General features: G+C 41.2%; 3 protein-coding genes across 6 annotated transcripts; 2 read left to right on the top strand and 1 right to left on the bottom strand.

Annotated features, from left to right (window-relative positions):
• The first annotated feature begins 474 nt into the window (after window positions 1-474).
• Window positions 475-8,343, top strand: Tao (Serine/threonine-protein kinase Tao). Of its 4 annotated transcripts, none has more exons than XM_002057174.4 (13): window positions 486-822; window positions 2,563-3,033; window positions 3,102-3,606; window positions 3,924-4,280; window positions 4,351-4,974; window positions 6,447-6,620; window positions 6,686-7,048; window positions 7,119-7,241; window positions 7,306-7,422; window positions 7,499-7,672; window positions 7,747-7,968; window positions 8,033-8,151; window positions 8,211-8,343. In XM_002057174.4, the coding sequence occupies exons 2-13, from the start codon at window positions 2,804-2,806 to the stop codon at window positions 8,332-8,334; spliced, it is 3,132 nt and encodes a 1,043-aa protein (XP_002057210.2). In that variant the 5' UTR covers window positions 486-822; window positions 2,563-2,803; the 3' UTR covers window positions 8,335-8,343. The 4 variants fall into 4 exon arrangements, with proteins under 4 accessions (XP_070063242.1, XP_002057210.2, XP_032296247.1 ...); XM_032440356.2 differs by having other exon boundaries at window positions 486-807; XM_032440357.2 differs by lacking the exons at window positions 486-822; window positions 2,563-3,033; window positions 3,102-3,606; window positions 3,924-4,280; window positions 4,351-4,974 and adding an exon at window positions 6,084-6,316.
• A 2,791-nt stretch (window positions 8,344-11,134) lies between these two features.
• car (vacuolar protein sorting-associated protein 33A) lies at window positions 11,135-14,154 on the bottom strand. The gene is made up of 2 exons (XM_002057175.4): window positions 12,518-14,154; window positions 11,135-12,206 (listed from the first exon to the last, which is right to left on the bottom strand). Exons 1-2 carry the CDS (start codon window positions 13,955-13,957, stop codon window positions 11,790-11,792), a joined length of 1,857 nt encoding a protein of 618 aa, XP_002057211.3. The 5' UTR covers window positions 13,958-14,154; the 3' UTR covers window positions 11,135-11,789.
• Window positions 14,155-14,616: 462 nt separating this feature from the next.
• Window positions 14,617-16,771, top strand: fs(1)K10 (female sterile (1) K10). Its single transcript, XM_002057176.4, has 2 exons — window positions 14,617-15,938; window positions 16,364-16,771. The coding sequence occupies exons 1-2, from the start codon at window positions 14,766-14,768 to the stop codon at window positions 16,547-16,549; spliced, it is 1,359 nt and encodes a 452-aa protein (XP_002057212.2). The 5' UTR covers window positions 14,617-14,765; the 3' UTR covers window positions 16,550-16,771.
• The last annotated feature ends 1,602 nt before the right edge of the window (window positions 16,772-18,373 follow it).

Genomic DNA, 18,373 nt, shown 5'->3' on the forward strand with positions numbered 1-18,373 from the left:
ATTTTTATTGGTTTGCTTTCGCAGCGTTATTCATAAAAAAAATATATATTTTTTTCCACAACTCTCTGATATACACTACCTGGGGCAATTTCGGCGTAAAGTCCAGAACGATCTAGCAGATCAAGAATCCAAATTAATGCTACAAAACTAAACACGTAAGTGAAAAATATGTTTTTGAAAAAAAAAAAAAATGTATTCGTTTGTGCAGTTGAAATTTAAGGATATTCTCAACAGTTGTTATGATCACTTCAATTGCACAAGAAAACGCAAAAATTCAAATCAATTAAAGCCAACGGTTTATCAAAACAGCTGTGAAAATGTAACATATGTTGTTGCCAGATAGTTTGCTACTTAATTTAATGGTATTTTTATTTCTCCTAGTATTTTCTGGTATTGTGGGCTGCCAACTTGTTGCAAAATCGAAAATCTGCAAAAACGAAATTGCCCAACACTTACAAAATACATATATACATATACATATATACGTAACTCATACAAATTAATTGATGAAGGAAAATTGACAAAAACTAAATGTTAAAAGCAAAGCAAATGTAATTGAATATATATAACGGCACATGCTTTAAACGAAAATGTTGCAAGTGTAAATATGTAAAACGCAACGCGTGTGCAGTGCAAGGCGAAACATAGCAAAGCAAACAATACCAGCAGGCAGGCAGGCAGGCAAACCGCAGCAGCAGAAACGGCAGCAGTCAGAGGCCGAACTGACGTGAAAGAAAAACGACGCATGCAGAGGAAAAATGCCGCAGCCGTGTTGTTAAATTAGCAAAAAGTGTTTGAATTGCAAAAGTAAGCGGCACAAATGTAAGGAAAACATCATTTTCCATAGTTTTATCATATTTTTTTTACATGCAATTGGTGTTGGATGGCGAACGTCTATATGTGTGTATGTGTGTGTGCGTTTGATTTTTGTGCGGGTGTGAGTGTGAGTGAGCCGCAGCGAGAAAGAGAACGCACCATAGTTGTCTATGTAGCTGCTGTCGGTGTGTGTGGGTGTGTGTATGCGTGCCAGCGTCTGTGTGTGTGCATGTGTGTGTGTGTGTGTGTACAATGTGCAAGCAAAACAATTTATACATCGTTAAAAATTGTCCAACAACTTAAATGGTGTCCCTACGTTAACTTTTCCAATAAAAAAGAAAATACAAATCTCTTTCTTACGGTTAACCAAAATTGCAGGCTATGTCCGCTGACAAGCGGCAACAACAAAAGCAGCGACGTCGATGACGACGTCGCAGCGTCGTGCGATTTGCTTTTTGTATGCGTTTGTCCGCACCCAAAAAAAAAAAAAATAAATAAATAAAAAAAATAAAACAAAAAAATTAAGATCGCAGCAAATAAACAAAACTTAAATCAAATTAATTAACCAAATTTAACAGGCAGGCACAATAAGATAAATAATAAAAAATAAAAAAACAGCCATTAAACTAAATTAAACAGCAGCAACACACACAACAGCTAATTTAAACGCTGCTGCTAAGCTCCAAAGGCGCACAGCATGAAGAGTAAAGAGACAAAAAGACAGGGCGAATGCAAAACAACCGACATCGCACACACACGCACGCACAGACACACACAAACACAGATGCATACGCTTATTTATATACGTGCGTGTGTGTCAGTTTATGCTGTGTGTGAGAACGAGACATGGCTGCCTGTGTATGTGTGTGTGTTTGTGTGTGTGTTTGAAAAATAGGCGTGTTGCCGTTTCGCTTTTAAACAAAAAAAAAAAAAAAAAGAGCCAAACAAATCAAATAAATAGTTTTAGCAATTAGCACGCTGGCAAAATGCTTAGCAAAAAGTTCATTCAAAACGCACGATTTTCGCTGCAACAACACAGATAAGAAACAACAAAAAAAAAAAAAAAGAAAAGACTGCCAAGTGCTGCAACCCTTTTTTCGTCTGCATGCGGCAGCTGGGCATTAAATAAGTACCGCTACATGCCCATTATGAATTACCCAGAGCCACATGCATATATGTAGCACACATGCACGTGTGCTACTCTCTCCCTCTCTCTCTCTCTCTCTCTCTCTCTCTCTCTTTCACTCCCTTTTACCCTCTTACACCCTCCGCCTACTTTAGAACCTAAATTTTAAAGCTACGCATCAATAAGAATGTCAGATTTAGTTGAGAGCGTAATATCGTGCGATGACTCTCTTTAGCATTCAAATTGTCCGTAACTGGATGATGATGCACCGTTACTTGCTACTCTCAGTAAGTGGTCGAATGAGGGCTTTGGAGACATAGTGCCAAAAGAACGTAACAAAAAAAGAACAATACATATTTCGCATATATTTTTGATAAGCGGCTTCTGGTCGGTCGGTCGGAATACTGAATGAGATATGAGCGTATTCATGTGTGTGTGTGTGTGTGTGTGAACGAGTAGTGTGAATCACTTGATCGATTTGAATGCGACAACAAAAACATGAAATTCTCCTTTTTATCACATACACACAACACACGCATACACGCACGCACGTACACAGGCATAGTTTAGTGCTCTCACACACATACATATGTAATTTTCAATAACACTTTCGTTTGCAGAGCGCAGCAGAAGGAGATTCTTGTCTGTCCATTGAGGAAGAAGCGATATCGAGCCAGAACAACAGACCAAAAGGAAACACAAACAAGTTGACAGCTCTACTGCCGCGTGAGAGCGAGCGTGTGTTGTGTTGTGTGTGTGAGAGAGAGAGAACGAAGGAAGGAAGGAAGAAGATAGAGAGAGAGAGAGAGAGAGAGAGCGAGCGAGTGAGTGCTGGTTGGGAGCATAACATGAATAACTGAGATGCCATCGGCACGTCCTGGTAGTCTCAAAGATCCGGAAATAGCCGATCTATTCAACAAGCATGATCCGGAGAAGATCTTTGAGGATTTGCGCGAAATTGGCCATGGCTCCTTCGGTGCCGTCTATTATGCTCGCTGCAATCTCAACAAGGAGATTGTGGCGATCAAGAAGATGTCATATACGGGCAAGCAGAGCCAAGAGAAATGGCAGGATATACTCAAGGAGATACGGTATTTATCACACTTACCTCTAGATAAATACGTATACATGTTCCGTAATTTAATCCGATTATTTGCAGCTTCTTACGTCAATTGAATAATCCGAATACCATTGAATACAAGGGCTGCTACCTGCGCGAATCCACTGCCTGGCTGGTTATGGAATATTGCGTCGGCTCCGCCTCAGACATCATTGAGGTACACAAGAAGCCGTTGCACGAGGACGAGATCGCTGCCATTTGCCTGGGCGTGCTCAGCGGCCTGAGCTATTTGCATTCGCTGGGACGCATCCATCGCGACATCAAGGCGGGCAACATTCTGCTCACGGACATGGGCGTGGTGAAGCTGGCCGATTTTGGCAGTGCCGCCATCAAGTGTCCGGCCAATAGCTTTGTGGGCACGCCCTATTGGATGGCACCGGAGGTCATTCTGGCGATGGACGAGGGCCAGTACGACGGCAAGGTGGATGTCTGGTCCCTGGGCATTACGTGCATCGAGCTGGCCGAGCGCAAGCCCCCATACTTCAATATGAATGCCATGTCCGCACTGTATCACATTGCACAGAACGAGTCGCCCACGTTGCCGGTAATTATCGATTAACCGATCAATTTTAATTATTGCGAAACAAGTGAACTTATCGATTAGCCATTTAAATGCAACTCATTGATCATTACTTGATTTATCGATAAACAATAAATGTATCGATATACGATTAATGCCTCCATCTGATTTTGCAGAACGTTCTTAACTATTGTTAAATATTGACAAACAAATGAATTTATCGATCATTGCTTTACTTATCGATCAGCGATTAATTTGTAAACGATTCAAACTCAGCTCATTCATCATTGCTTGATTTATCGATAAACAATAAACGTATCGATATACGATTAATTTTGCAGAAGAACGACTGGTCCGATACGTTCTGCAATTTTGTGGACCTCTGCCTGAAAAAGATGCCCGCGGAGCGACCCTCATCGGCCAAGCTGCTGCAGCACAGCTACGTGACGCGTCCGCGCTCCGAGACGGTGCTGCTGGAGCTGATCGCGCGCACCAAGTCGGCGGTGCGTGAGCTGGACAACCTTAACTATCGCAAAATGAAGAAGATACTCATGGTGGACACGTGCGAAACGGAGAGCGCCGTCGGTGACACGGACGACCAGCAGGACGATCATGCCGGCGGCGACAGCAGCAAGAGCAATAGTATTACTTCCGAACACTCCATACACTCGGTGGGTGTATCGGCGGCCAGTAGTCAGGTGGGATAGCAATCGATAGCATCATTGTTTGGTCAAGATTTAATGCTTTTTGTATATGTTAATCTTGTAGAGCTCCTCGTCGAATTCGATACCGGCTGCAGCGCAGAATCATCACCATATCGGGGCGCATCATCAGCAGCAGGTGGCCGCTGCAGCCGTTGCCGCTGCCATGCACCATCAGCAGGAGCTGCAGAAGCAGCATCTGAGCAACTGGTCGAATGCCCAACAGCAGCAGCAGCAGCAGCAACAGCAATCGGGCGGCTCTGCCTGTGGCGCCGTCTCTCGCAATTCGTCGCGCCATCGCAATCTGCCGCCGCTGCCAAACATAATGCACACCATGAACAACAATGTGACGCCGACGAATTCGGCATCGGTGGTGCCAGCACCAGCGCCGCCGCTATCGGTGATGCCCCATCTGGGTGCCGGCTTGGGGCACGGCAATGCTGGTGCTGCTGGTGGCATGGGCGGCGGCGGTAGCAGCACGGGCGGCTCACCGGCGGGCGGTGATCATCGCTTGACTGGAATACAGCCACGTTATCTATCAACGCCGGCCGCCCAGGCGGCTGTCTATGCGGCCACATCGTCATCCTCGCAGCAGGCCATCTCCAATGCCGTCAACGATCATGGACCCAATAATTTTGCCACCATACGGACGACGAGCATTGTGACCAAACAGCAAAAGGAGCATATGCAGGTGTGTGCCATAGTTAAGCCTGAAAACCCATACATATGTACAACAATCAACAAAGCTCATTATGATGAGTGTGCGCGCGTGTGTGTGTGAGTGTGTGTGTAGAGAACACTTTAGTTGTAGTGCAAATAGTAGGGCCTGCTTGTCATTAACATTTATCGATAACGCAAACATTATCGATTGGCTCTCTCAAAATCTCTCTCTCTCTCTCTTACCTCTCATTGCTGTCATCGTGTGCTTTTCTATATATGTGTGTGTATGTGTGCGTGTGTGTGTGTGCTTGCGTCCTGCCAGCAGCTCCTACCAACCGATTCATAGTCCCAGTCACAGCTGTCATTTCCCGTTGCTTTTGCTCGCCGCTCTCTCGCTCGCTCTCTCGCTCTCCAAAACGTTTCGTGCTAACTTTTGCTCTACTCTACTACTACATGCAAACTTTGTTGTTGTTTGTTTCTATTTCTACTCTCCCGCATAACAAATAGGCGCGCTATAACTTCTGCTCCTGCTCCTGCTTCTGCTGCGGCAACGAGCCGGATGCTGATGACTTCGCTGGCCACGATGACAGCTTCTTCCACATGGCTAAAAATAGTAGCAGTCCGAAACAATGCCAAAATCTAAATCATTGTCCCTGTGTGATATCCTAATCAATGACTAAATCAAACTTCAAACTGAAAAGAGTGTACACTTCCATGCATATGTGCATATACATACATACATGCATATGTATTTATTAATGTATGTGCGCTTGTGTGTGCGTGGGCCAAGTCCATGACAATAAATAGAGCAATAAATGTTTAAGAAACCTAATGTCAAACAAACAAAGACTTATTTGCAAATTGAGTGCATCAAAAACAATAACACATACACTCACTCACACACATACGCACACACACTTAGCACTTTAGCAGCGATCGCGCACCAACACAAACGCACATACATACATACATACATGCACTCGGCCTTCGCTCAAATTTTGTTCTATGCTGCTTGCATTGTTGTTGTTGTTCTTCTTCTTTTTTACCTTGCTTTTCGCCACTCTCCACTCTCCACTTAGCTCAATTTCACTCCCCCCTCCCCCACTCACATTCTCTCGCACTCTTGACATTTTGACAAGTTTGACAGCTGGCCGCCGGCATTTTTTCTTTGATTTAATGACGCTGCGATTTTCAATTGTTTAAGTTAATTGTGTTTATTGTTAATAGTGCTTGCTTCACTTTTTTTTTTGTTGTTGTCTTTGATTGAGCTTTTACGCGTCAGCTGTTGCAAGTTGCAAGTTGCTATGATTTTGCCTTGCATAAAATGTTCCAAGTTCGAGGTTAGGAACGAATGGGAGCTTAGTTGTATTATTGTAAGTTGTAGTTATAGTTATTGTTGCTAAAGCGCCTCATGCACACGCACACAGACAGATAGTCGATTAACTAGCTTATGTTTAAATATGTACAATATTTGTGGCTGGCTGTTAATTTTCGAAAATGCAGGAGGAGATGCACGAACAAATGTCCGGATACAAGCGCATGCGACGGGAGCATCAGGCGACGCTGCTAAAGCTCGAGGAGAAATGCAAAGTGGAAATGGAGACGCACAAGTCGGCGCTGGACAAGGAGTACGATAATCTATTGCATAACTTTACCAGAGAACTGGAACGCCTCGAGGTAAGCTGGCCTATTTAAATAAACTTAATTAATCTAACTGATCTTATCCTTTGGACATATTGCAGGCCAAGCATCAGCAGGATTCGGAACGACGCGCGAAGCAGACGACAGCGGCCGAGAAGAAACTTTATAAAGAGATTACACTGAAGCAGGAAGGCGATCGTAAGGTGTTCGATTTGAATCGCAAAAAGGAATACAAAGCGAACAAGGAGCGCTGGAAACGCGAACTCTCCATGGATGAGTCAACGCCAAAGCGTCAGCGTGATTTAACCTTGCAATCGCAAAAGGATAATCTAAAGCAGCACGAGGCCCAGGAGGAGCAACGCATGCTGCAAGCCCAAAAGCAATACATTGAGCTCGAGATGCGCAAATTCAAGCGAAGACGCATGATATTGCTGCACGAACTGGAGGATCAGCTGTTGCGCGATGTAAATATGACAAAAAAACAAACCCTTTATATACGAATTATTATAACAATATCATTTTAATGGTACGCAGGAGCTCAGCAAGAAGCAACAGCAGCTGGAACAGGCCCATGGCATGCTGTTGAAACACCACGAAAAGACACAGGAGCTGGAGTACCGCCAGCAGAAGAGCGTGCATCAGTTGCGCGAGGAGCAAGTGAGTATGCGAGTATGATCAGCTCAAACATTGACTATATCCATGGTATATATACATTCGATAGATAAACAAGCAGCACGACACGGAGTTGCACAATCAAAAAGACTACATGGATCGCATTAAAAAGGAGCTGCTGCGCAAGCATGCGCTCGAGTTAAGACAACAGCCCAAGAGCCTTAAGGTAAACACGCCAAATCATTTTAAGACGCAACAACAACAACAATTGATTTGAATACAATGTTCCCGTTCCCATACAGCAAAAGGAGCTGCAGATACGCAAACAGTTTCGCGAGACATGCAAAACGCAAACAAAACAATATAAACGCTACAAGGCGCAAGTGCTGCAAACGACACCCAAAGAGCAACAAAAGGAGGTTATCAAGCAGCTTAAGGAGGAGAAGCATCGCAAGCTGACGCTGCTGGGTGAACAGGTAATGATGCGCAATATAACCATAATGCCACACATTACTCATGCCCAAACTGATGTTCCTTTGCCTTTGCACAGTATGAACAAAGCATTGCCGACATGTTCCAAAGTCAAAGTTATAAACTAGACGAGAGTCAAGTGATCGAGTGCCAACGTACCAATGAGCAATTGGAATACGAACTGGATATGCTCACAGCCTATCAGAACAAGAACAAGAAGCAGGCGCAGGAGCAGCGGGATCGCGAGCGACGCGAGCTCGAGAATCGGGTCAGCGTGCGGCGTGGCCTATTGGAGAATAAGGTAGCTGTTTGTATTTGTAGCTTATGCAATCAATTTGAAATTAATTTAATAATGCTCATTTAAGATGGATGCCGAATTGCAACAGTTCAATTTGGAGCGTGCCGAGCGCTTGCGCATGAAACACGAGAAGCATGCTAAAGAATTGGAAGCTTTTGATAATGAATCAATAGCCTTAGGTTTCAGGTATGAAACTAAATATACACACTATATGTTTACATGTATTTAAATATCGGGTATTTCAGCACTTTATCATTAACTGAGGTATCACGCGAGACCTATCCGGATGAGGAGGGCAGTTTGTCTGGTTCCATGATTAGTTTAGCGCATAGCAATAGTTCAACAAGTTTTCCGGCTGGTTCGCTATAGCATAGGCAACAACAACAGCAACACCTACAACAACAACAGCAACATAAACAGCAACAACAAACACTGCAACAACAAGAACAACAACAACAACAACCATATAGTAATATAAACTATTATAATTTTAATGCAAATTTTAAAACAAACACTGCAACAAAAGTAACAACAAACAGAGCCGGACACAAACAACTATAACAGCAACAATTACAAATAATATAACAATAATAAATATATATATATATATATCGATTTATATATATATAATACAAAAGCATGCGTGTAGCAGCACCCGAAAATAAACAACAACAAATTAATATAACTAAAGGAAAACAAAACAAAAAAAAAGAAACAGCATCAGAAATTTTCCAACTGCTGCTGTAATAATTTTGTACTCAAACGTAATCAATTCAAGCAAAAACAACAACAACACCACATAATAATAAATTTAACAAAAGTTAAAACAAAATCAAACAAGCAAAAATATAAATATATATATATATATATACATTTATATATATATATATATATATATATAAAACACAACATAAATACATAATTTAAATGTAAGACTATTGTCAAACGCAAATCGCATAAAACAATAACAACAACAACAAGAACAAACAGACAACCACAAGCAACAGCAAAATTATCGACCTTTGTATATCTACATCTATATATATATATATAGACACATATATATATATATATAGGGATCGACCTAAATGTGTGCAAATGTTTAAGTTTTCTTTTTGAAATTTTGATATTATTACATGATAATTTAATTAATTTCTTTGTTATCAAACGACTCGATCGTGTATTGCAAAAATATATAAAAACAAATCCAGAGTCCTTGAAGGAGTCGTTAAATACACGAAGATTCTGTTAGAACGGAGATTCTCGCCGAGAGGGACGCCATCGATTGCGCGCTCCACTGCACAAACAGCCGATAAGCAAGGCATCAAGTGAAAGAGACAAATGGAGATCGAGAGAGAGAGAGAGAGAGAGAGAGAGAGAGAGAGAGAGAGAGAGAGAGAGTGGTAGCGAGGATTTGCCCATGCCATGCCAGGAGCAGATCCATCACCAACTAATTTTGATTGAGAAAATAGCTTGGCGCCATTTTTGCATGTTGTTGAAATCCAAAATTTTCAAATTTTACGTTACGTTTTTTTTTTTTTTTTTTTGATTTTATATCGGACTTGCAAATAATAATAAAACAAAATAAATAATATGAATTAAACAAAATATAACAAATATAAAAGAACCACAACTAAAAGTAAGCCTATTATAGAATTAATTAATTCAAATTGCATAATGCTTAGTCAAAAACAATAAAAATTGTATAGAAAATTAAATGCATATGAATGTTTAATTAATTACAATTTATGTTTTATGTGACAGTTATTTTTTGTTGTTGTCGTATACGCATACAAATAAACACACACACACACACAGACACACGCACACCTATTCACGAGCCCCGATCATAAGATATAAAATTTAACATTTGTAGCAATAAAATTTTTAGTAAACAAAATGATAAACTGCGAATTCCACAAAAACAAAATTATATAAAAAAAAGAAAACCTTTCCGTTAGCAAATAATTCATAATTTTATCTAACAATAAAGACGTGAGCGTGGGACAAATGCGTAGATAAATTGACGCGTCGCACTAATATATTATAATATCGAGATAACAAGAGGTATATATATATGATAATAATAATGATCATTAGTATTATTCTAGTGCATACCTAGTTACTTTTGCAATGGATTTAACACGGAAATCAACAAATGCAAAGAAATAACTTAACAGTTTTAGAAAGAGAAAGCAGTAAGAGCACGAGGCAGAGAGAGACAGGACGAGAGAGAGAGGGAGAGAGAGAGATAACAGCAGAACACAGAACATACATATGTAATATTTTTTATGTTAATAATATTGTTTTCTTCTTTTTTTTTTGTTTTTTTTATTATTATTAACAAATTGTATTTTTGAAGCGGATAAACGATTAACAATTTAAATGATAAACGTCAATAAAATAAAACATAAAGTCAAAATACAACAAAAAGCAAAAGGGGAAAAAACAAATGAAGAAAAATCAACAAATATGTACATATATATATGAATTTTTAATATAATACTATATAGTGTAGGGCACTAAAGAATATTATAAACATTGCATTGCATTGCATAAGCTGACAAAATAAAAAAAAAAAAGAATCAAAATACCAATTGGCGATTATTAACTAGGACTAATTGTTGTCTTTAGATATGCGACTAGCTGCTTAATATTGGGGTCAAATAATAATAATAAAAAACCCGAAAACAAAACCATAAACACATTTGCCACATTCATATTTTCAGAAGTTATTGCACTCGCCCTCCAGCCGATCTCTAGGGTTTCTCTCTATAACCGCAAGGCTCCAGCTGGGTCTGCATACACTTCAGTTTCTATATACACAAATCCGGCCACTAAATCGTATTAAACATTTCTTTTTTTTTTTTTTTGTTTTTTTTTATTGAACTCAATAAAGTTGTAGCTGTATAGATGTACATACATATGTGACCAGTCACCTTTCCCGCCAACAATATGCAGGTCCAACAATAATTCGTCAAAAACTATATCGATATCTAAACATATGTATGTACTCATATACAAATGTATATATATATATATATATAATTTATAACTTGAATAGATGTAGTATGCGTTTAGTTTCGAAATCGCGGAATGTAGTTCGATCAATTTTCTGCAATTCTTGCATTTAGAAAGATTTCAGCGGAGACTGGACAACGACCATGTCGTGTTTATATATATATGGATATATATGTTGATATAATTCTTTATATATAAATATCTTTATGCATATGTGTGTAAACATGCGTAACATCAATAGGTTGAGCCTTGGATTACAGGATTACTGCAAACTACATACATATACATATATGCTCATATGTGTATGCATATGGCATACGTACATACAGACATATATATATGCATATATAGTTGACATATAAAGGATTTCAAAAGCTTTTGCACTCACAAACTCTACACATATAAAGTATATGTATACAAGTGGGTTATACATAAATACATTAACGGTTATTATATGCAGGCATATTCTAATATACTTGAAAGGTTTGCAGGCGTGTGTGTCTCTGTGTGTGTGTGTGTGTGTGTGTGTGTGTGCTTGTAGGTGTGTAAATTATGTAGAAAAATAACATTGATAAGCTCTGCATATTAATATATGTATGTTTGTAGTTGTATATAAGATGTAAACTTTTCTAATTGGGTTGCTTGGGCGGCGGCTGCTCCGATCTAAAGAGAACGCTGCGCTGCTGCTTCGGCTGGTGGCGATGCTTTGGTCATGGCCTCATTGGAATGGAGGCGTTCCGTCCGCGTGTCAAGCCACAGGCGATGGATAGACGATGTGCCTCCAAGCGGCTCAGGCGCTGCCTTCACATGCCCATCAAGCTGTCGAGGAATGTATGCTTGTTGATTATTTTGGTGGTGGCAATCACGAACTCCACGTTGTTGTCCTCCTGGGCGGCCAGGAAGCGCAGCGCGGCAATTTCCGAGAATGTGCAGCCGCCCACAAAGCAGACGAGCACCACGCGCCTGGCGTCCAACAGTGATGACTCGTTGGGCGTGGCACCGCTGACGCCATGACGACCACCGATGCCAATCAATTGCACCTGAAAGTCCTCGAATGTGGGACCCGGCAAATTGTTGATCTGGCTCTTGAGAGTCTGCCATCCAAGCGGCTTGAGCGAGTGCTCGACCAAACGTGCGGTGAGTGGTGCATAGAAGCTGTGCACATAGCTAATATCCTTCGGATTGATCTCGACGCTGTCATCAACGGTGAGATGTAGGGTCTGAAGTGAGAGCGTGCATCAAAGTTAATAGTGTCAAGTCAAATCTGAGCTTCTCGCTACTCTCCTCGTTCGTCCTTTTTACTCTCTACTCGATTCTCATTCTATTTTACTCTCCGCTCGCTACTCGTTCTTCCTTTTTACTCGCTACTCCTTTTTTACTCGCTACTCGCAGCTCGTTCTTTTTCACTCGCCACTCGTTACTCATTCTTTCCTTTCACTCGCCACTCGTTACTCATACTTTCACTCTACTCGCTACCCGTTCTTTTTTACTCGCTACTCGCTCTTCCGTTCAACTCGCTTGCGGTACTCACCTTGCGCAACACGGCATATGCCCGCGACTCGGTCCGGGTGCGTAGGAGTCCGGCTTTCTCCAGATTGCTGATCGTTAGCAACACCTCCAGCCCGTACACCTGGGCCAGCTCGCGCTTGTAATCATTGAGGACACGCTCCTTGAAACCAGAAGCGGCGGCACACTGCAAACAGATTAGACGCAATACATTGCGCAGCTCGGCTCGGCGTGCTATCTGATCCTCAATGTAGGCGCTGGCCTTGTCAATGTCCGCACAGATCATGAACTCCTGCTCGGCGGCCAGATCATCATTGAACGAATAAACGCTCAGCTGTTCGTCGATGAGTCCAGCGATGGTCGTGTGCTCGGATATAGCATTCTTTTCATTCAATAGCTGTTGCATGCTCTCTTCCGTAAAGATTCGAATCTCCTCCGTCGATCGATCCTTGAGATTCATCTGCCTTTGAATGTCCTTCACCTTGCGTGCCAACAGCATGCGCACCTCATTGAAGTTCTTGTTGCGCAACTCGGCGTACAGCTGATCGCCGGAATGGAGCAATATGGTCTTGCGGCCAGTATCGCCCGTTAGGCGTTCCAGCTTGTCCGGGTTAGTGGCTGCACCGCCGTTGTTGCTGCTGGAGCCGCCAGCTGCTGCTGCATCAAATGGAAAATGCTTAGACGGCAGCTTGAGCTTATTCTGCCGTATGCCAAAGAACTCATCGATGAGGCCCTCGTAGGTGAGCTGTGTGGCCAACGGTGTGAGCAGATCGATGCCACGATCGAGCAGGATGAGCTGATCGATAGCGCCCTTATCGCCATTGTACAGAGACTTTTCGTCAATGGCCAGCTGCTTGGCATGATGCCAGACCTGCTGGGCCAGCACGCCTTTGCCATAGATCTTCGGTATGCGGCCGTATAGACGCTGCAGCTGCACCAGCCCAATGGCCGCCTGGTAGAGCGATGTGGTGTTGCCATCGATGCTGACATCGCGATACGCATGCAGCATTTCCATGCTGACCACGTCCGCGTCGAGCGGTAGAAAGTTCCAGGTGAGCTCCTCCAAACGTCCAAATTCACCAATTACCTCCATGTTCTCCAGCTGCTTGATGCACAGGCAGGAGCGCCGGGGTACAAACAGAATATGAAACTGACGACCCTGCTGGACATTGGTCTTCATGTGCGCGACCAGTTGATCCATGAGCAGCACCTGCGGCCGCACAATGTAGACAACGTTGCGCATCTCGTTGGGCACACGCGATTCCGGCTTCAACAGGCGCAGCATAATGCCGCGATCCGTAATTAGCTTCGGTGCGACAATCAAGTCCAGCGGCCCAATCATTGCCTCCTCCATCACAATGACCTTGCTGCCCTCGATGGACTCCAGCAGCAGCACCAGCTCGCGAGCGGCTTGCTCCTGCAGCAGCTGCAAATTGACGCGTTGACTCCGCAAATAAGGAAACATGGCTTCTGCTCTAGTATTATTATTTTTATTTATTTAGTTTTTTTTTTCCCGGTTTTTTTTGCACCTGGACGTTGCGATTTGCGACCCGCCACTTGCGAGGCAAAGTTCTTCCTTTGCTTTTCCGTAGCTGTTGCTGTGCGTAGGCTGTAGCTGTAGCTGTAGCTGCGACGCCCACAGACGCACGGCAGCTAGGCTGAACAGCTGTTCTGAACCTGCGCAGTAAACAGTGTGTACATACTAAAATTATATATATATATATACACATATATATGTGTGTGCAGACTCAAATTCGAATTAACGAATACGCTATGTTCTAGGCGTTAATTCATAATTGATGTATATAACATAACTGCTTAATGGACAGTATAATAGTTCTTGTATGCAGTCTGTCAAGCTTTGATGCAAGTATGATCTGAACTTGACATTTGTTCATTCGAGTAGTTTGCTAAAAATTGTATGTAAAACTCGAATTTCCTTTTAAATCTGTCATTTAAGTACTTAGTGATATGTTTTTTGATTATATCTTATGTAATGTAACTATAATTATAGTTTCAATTCATTTTAAACTTGCTATTCAAATTCGATAACAAGGCGCAGTATCGATTGGTTGTTAATTGATGAATCGATACTTTTGACAGTCACAGCCTGTCAATTTGTTGCTCATCCCTACGAAATATACAACTACAATTGAACTAGCAATATTTAAGCGTGTGATAGAAATTTCATATATATTTTTTTCTACTCTGACAGTGCGTCAGGGCGAAAACTGCAACACGCCAAGTTGGCAACAAACCAAATTGCTTTCCAAATGGCAGCCAAAGGTAATCATTTCCAACATAACCGGGTTATGCAGCAGCAACAGCGCTCAAATGTACGTGCCGCAATTGCACCGTATCGTAAGCCGCCCTACCGGCCGCAGGCCCTGACACAGAATCATATGATGTACTCATCCTGCCAGATGCCCAGCGATCCGCTCTATATCGACTTTAATACACCGGCGCCAGCACCACCCACCAAATCCGCGCCGCCAACACAATCCGCATTAGCCGGCAATGCCGGCTCTGGTTCTGGCCATGTAGATGGCGGCAAAAAGAAACATATAAAAGGTAAACAGCTTAAAGGCAAACAGTCACAGCAGCAGCAGCAGCAACAACAACAACAGCAGCATCAACATCATCATCCGCACAATTCGCACTACGCGTCACAGATGCAGCAACAAGGTGGAGGCGGTGGGGGCGACAATAGCTGGCAATCGCATCCGCACCCGCATCCCAAGCAACGTTTCCAGGCGCCCAATGTCAATCGCTTCAATGGACCACAGCGTAACGGATACAACAGAGTACAAATGATGGGAGGCCCTGTTAATCGTAACGTCGGTCGTCACATGATGGGTCCAATGGGTCCAGGCGGCGGACCGATGGGACCACGTGGTGGTCCATGTCCCATGGCGCCATATCCGCCGATGCCTTATCAAGCGCCGATGCCGCCGATGCGCTGTCCAATGCCACCGATGGGCGGTCCACCGCCGCCGCCCCCACCGGCATTTATGCGTCGCAACGGACGCGGCGGTCCGCCAATGCCGCCGCCAATGATGGGTCCACACATGATGGGAGCACGCATGCCACCGCGCGGCATGCCGCCCGTGCCTATACCGTACAACATGGGCCACATGAACGGCAATCTGAATGGTGGCAAAATCAAGAAGCCAAATCCGAAACTGATCAAGCAGGTGGTCAAGGGCAAGAGCAGCATCAAGACGCTCAAAAATCTGGTCAATCAGTATCCCATTGACAAGCCGTGGGTCAATGATGAAATACGCGCCGTGCACAACGCCAAGCTGGACATCGAGAATCGCCTCAAGGGCAACAAAGATGACAAACTGTTCGCCCAGTTCAAGGTGCAGCGCGACAAATTTGTTTCACTGTACGAAACGGCGCGCGTTACGTATCTAAAACAGGAGGCCGCCACGGTGATGGCCAAGGTAAGTCGCCATTTAAGCCAAGCAAATAATATTAATGTGTTTCTCCTTCAATTCCCCAACATTCCCCCCCTCAATCAACCAAGCAGGCAGCTCTATTAGCCGGACGGGAGACGAGCTGCAAAGCGAAACAACTTACCCCCATCATATACGCTATGATATCTATGAATCTCTGTTCACTCCAAGATACATTACACCCAAACACACACACACACACGCACACACACCCAAACACACTCGAAACATCAGCAGGCACAACAAATTTAGCTTAGGTTCCCTTTCTGCGAGTCTCTCGATAGGAGATTTGTTTAACTTGAATCTGCAAATGTTGTTTTAGACAATTAGTTAACATACATATATATATATATATACATATATATATATACATATATATCGCTGGCATACATCAATACATTATTCTTTTGCAGGATGCCAAAGACAAAGACAAAAATGCAAATTCAAATCAGAACGCCGCCGCTAAGGTCGGAGTAACAAAAGATGCCACAAGTCCAAACAAAGACCAAAACCAAAATCAAAATCAAAAACAAAAACAAAATCAAAGCGAATTAAATGCAATAGAGCAAGAGCCGGGCAAGCAGGCGGCTGACAACTAAAAAACAAAAAACAAAAAAAAAATTAAAATATCAATTAACTAATTTATTATAATTAACTTTCCCATTTGCCTTGAAAAGCAGCTCAAGACCCTTTCCAAAAAAAAAAAAAAACTAATAGTTTAACAACAATCAACTAAACAAACAAAAATATTTAAAAACTAAAAAAAAAAACAAAAACAAATAATCATTTTCTACATAAATTTTGTGTTGCATTCTTCATTTGGCGAGCGAGAACTGAGCTTAATTCAATAAATGGAATGCAAATCAACAAATTTCAATAAAAAAACAAAACAAAACAAAAAACAATATAAACTATAGAATTCGAATAGCTGTTAATTGCATTCGATTGTACAATAACATATTTAAATTGATTGCTTTTTGCGCCAAACTCAACTTAAAAATATTTGTTGATTGTAACGTAACGTAACGTAATGTAACGCAACGTAAAGTAACGTAACGCATTGTATTTGTTAATTGTTAAGTTAAATCACAAAAAAAAACAACCAAAAAAAAAAAAAAATTAATTTATTTAAAATATTTATAATCGATTTTCTGGAGTGCCCGATTGTAAACTAGTTAATATTTCCACTTGGCTTTTCCCTGTTGTTTTTTATTTTTTTTTTGATTTTTAAATATCAAATTAAAACAAACAAAAAACAACAAGGAAAAGCTTTAAAAGCTATAAACATATTATATTCAAATGTTTCTTGTCTTGTTTAATGAATTACACTTTGTAAGCAATTTAGTTGCTAATATTTACGTATTTTTGCTTAATTGTATTTTTAAATTAATTCTTAAAAATTACAAATTAAGATTGCGTTTAAAAACCGAAAGAAAACAACAACATTTATTGTCTATTGTGTGCATCTACGATTTGTTTTTGTGTTTTTTTCTCCGTTTATCAAAACATCCGCATCCGCATCTGCTTCCCACACACACACACACTCACACACACATAGCTTTATACTCTTAACCCAACTAATACAAGTAAATATATATATATATATATATATTTATGTAAATTGCCTATAGATCAAATCATGTTTGCAATTTCCCTGTAAATACCTATATAAATCCATACGTATATATATATATGTATATATATATATATGTATATATATGTGCACATGTTTAAGCATACTAACGCCTCTTCAGTTAATGTGAACGCTATTGAAAAGATAAAACATACATATATACAAAATATACAAAGAACATATATACACACACACGTAAACAATTGAACACACATGCATATTCGACTTATTTACTCTGTTACCGTTACAATATCTTAGAGATGGGCACAATTATGAATAGACACGATTGTCACGAAAATAAAAAAAAATATATATATATCTTATTGCTCAAGCTGCAAGAAAGTAGTTAATAGGTATTGTTTAGATTATTAAGATTTTTGTTAGCTTAGCCTGAGTTTCGATTTGGATTCTCGCTAAAAAGAAATCCTATAAATTATGTATTCCAATGTTTATAGTTAGGTTAAAAAAAAGCCTTCTTTTTACGCTCGCAATTATGATTTATGTTGTAAAAACAGTCGAACCGCAACCCGAACCAAAGCATATAGTTATTTCATATAAATAACTTTGGCCCCAAGTATTGCCTTTAGCTAACCAAACTTTGGCTAGGGATCAAATTTAGCCCACATCTTGTTTAAGAAAATATATATAGAGCTTGCAATATTTTCAGTACAATGGGCATAAGTAATAACAAAAAACTAAAAAGTTGCAATTTTGTATTTGTAAAATGTTGAAAGTATATGAATATATAGTTAAGTACGCGGCAAAGCAGCCTAACCAATTGGTTCGCAGC

The sequence above is a fragment of the Drosophila virilis genome, chromosome X (assembly GCF_030788295.1).
Source record: "Drosophila virilis strain 15010-1051.87 chromosome X, Dvir_AGI_RSII-ME, whole genome shotgun sequence".
Classification (NCBI taxonomy): domain Eukaryota; kingdom Metazoa; phylum Arthropoda; class Insecta; order Diptera; family Drosophilidae; genus Drosophila; species Drosophila virilis.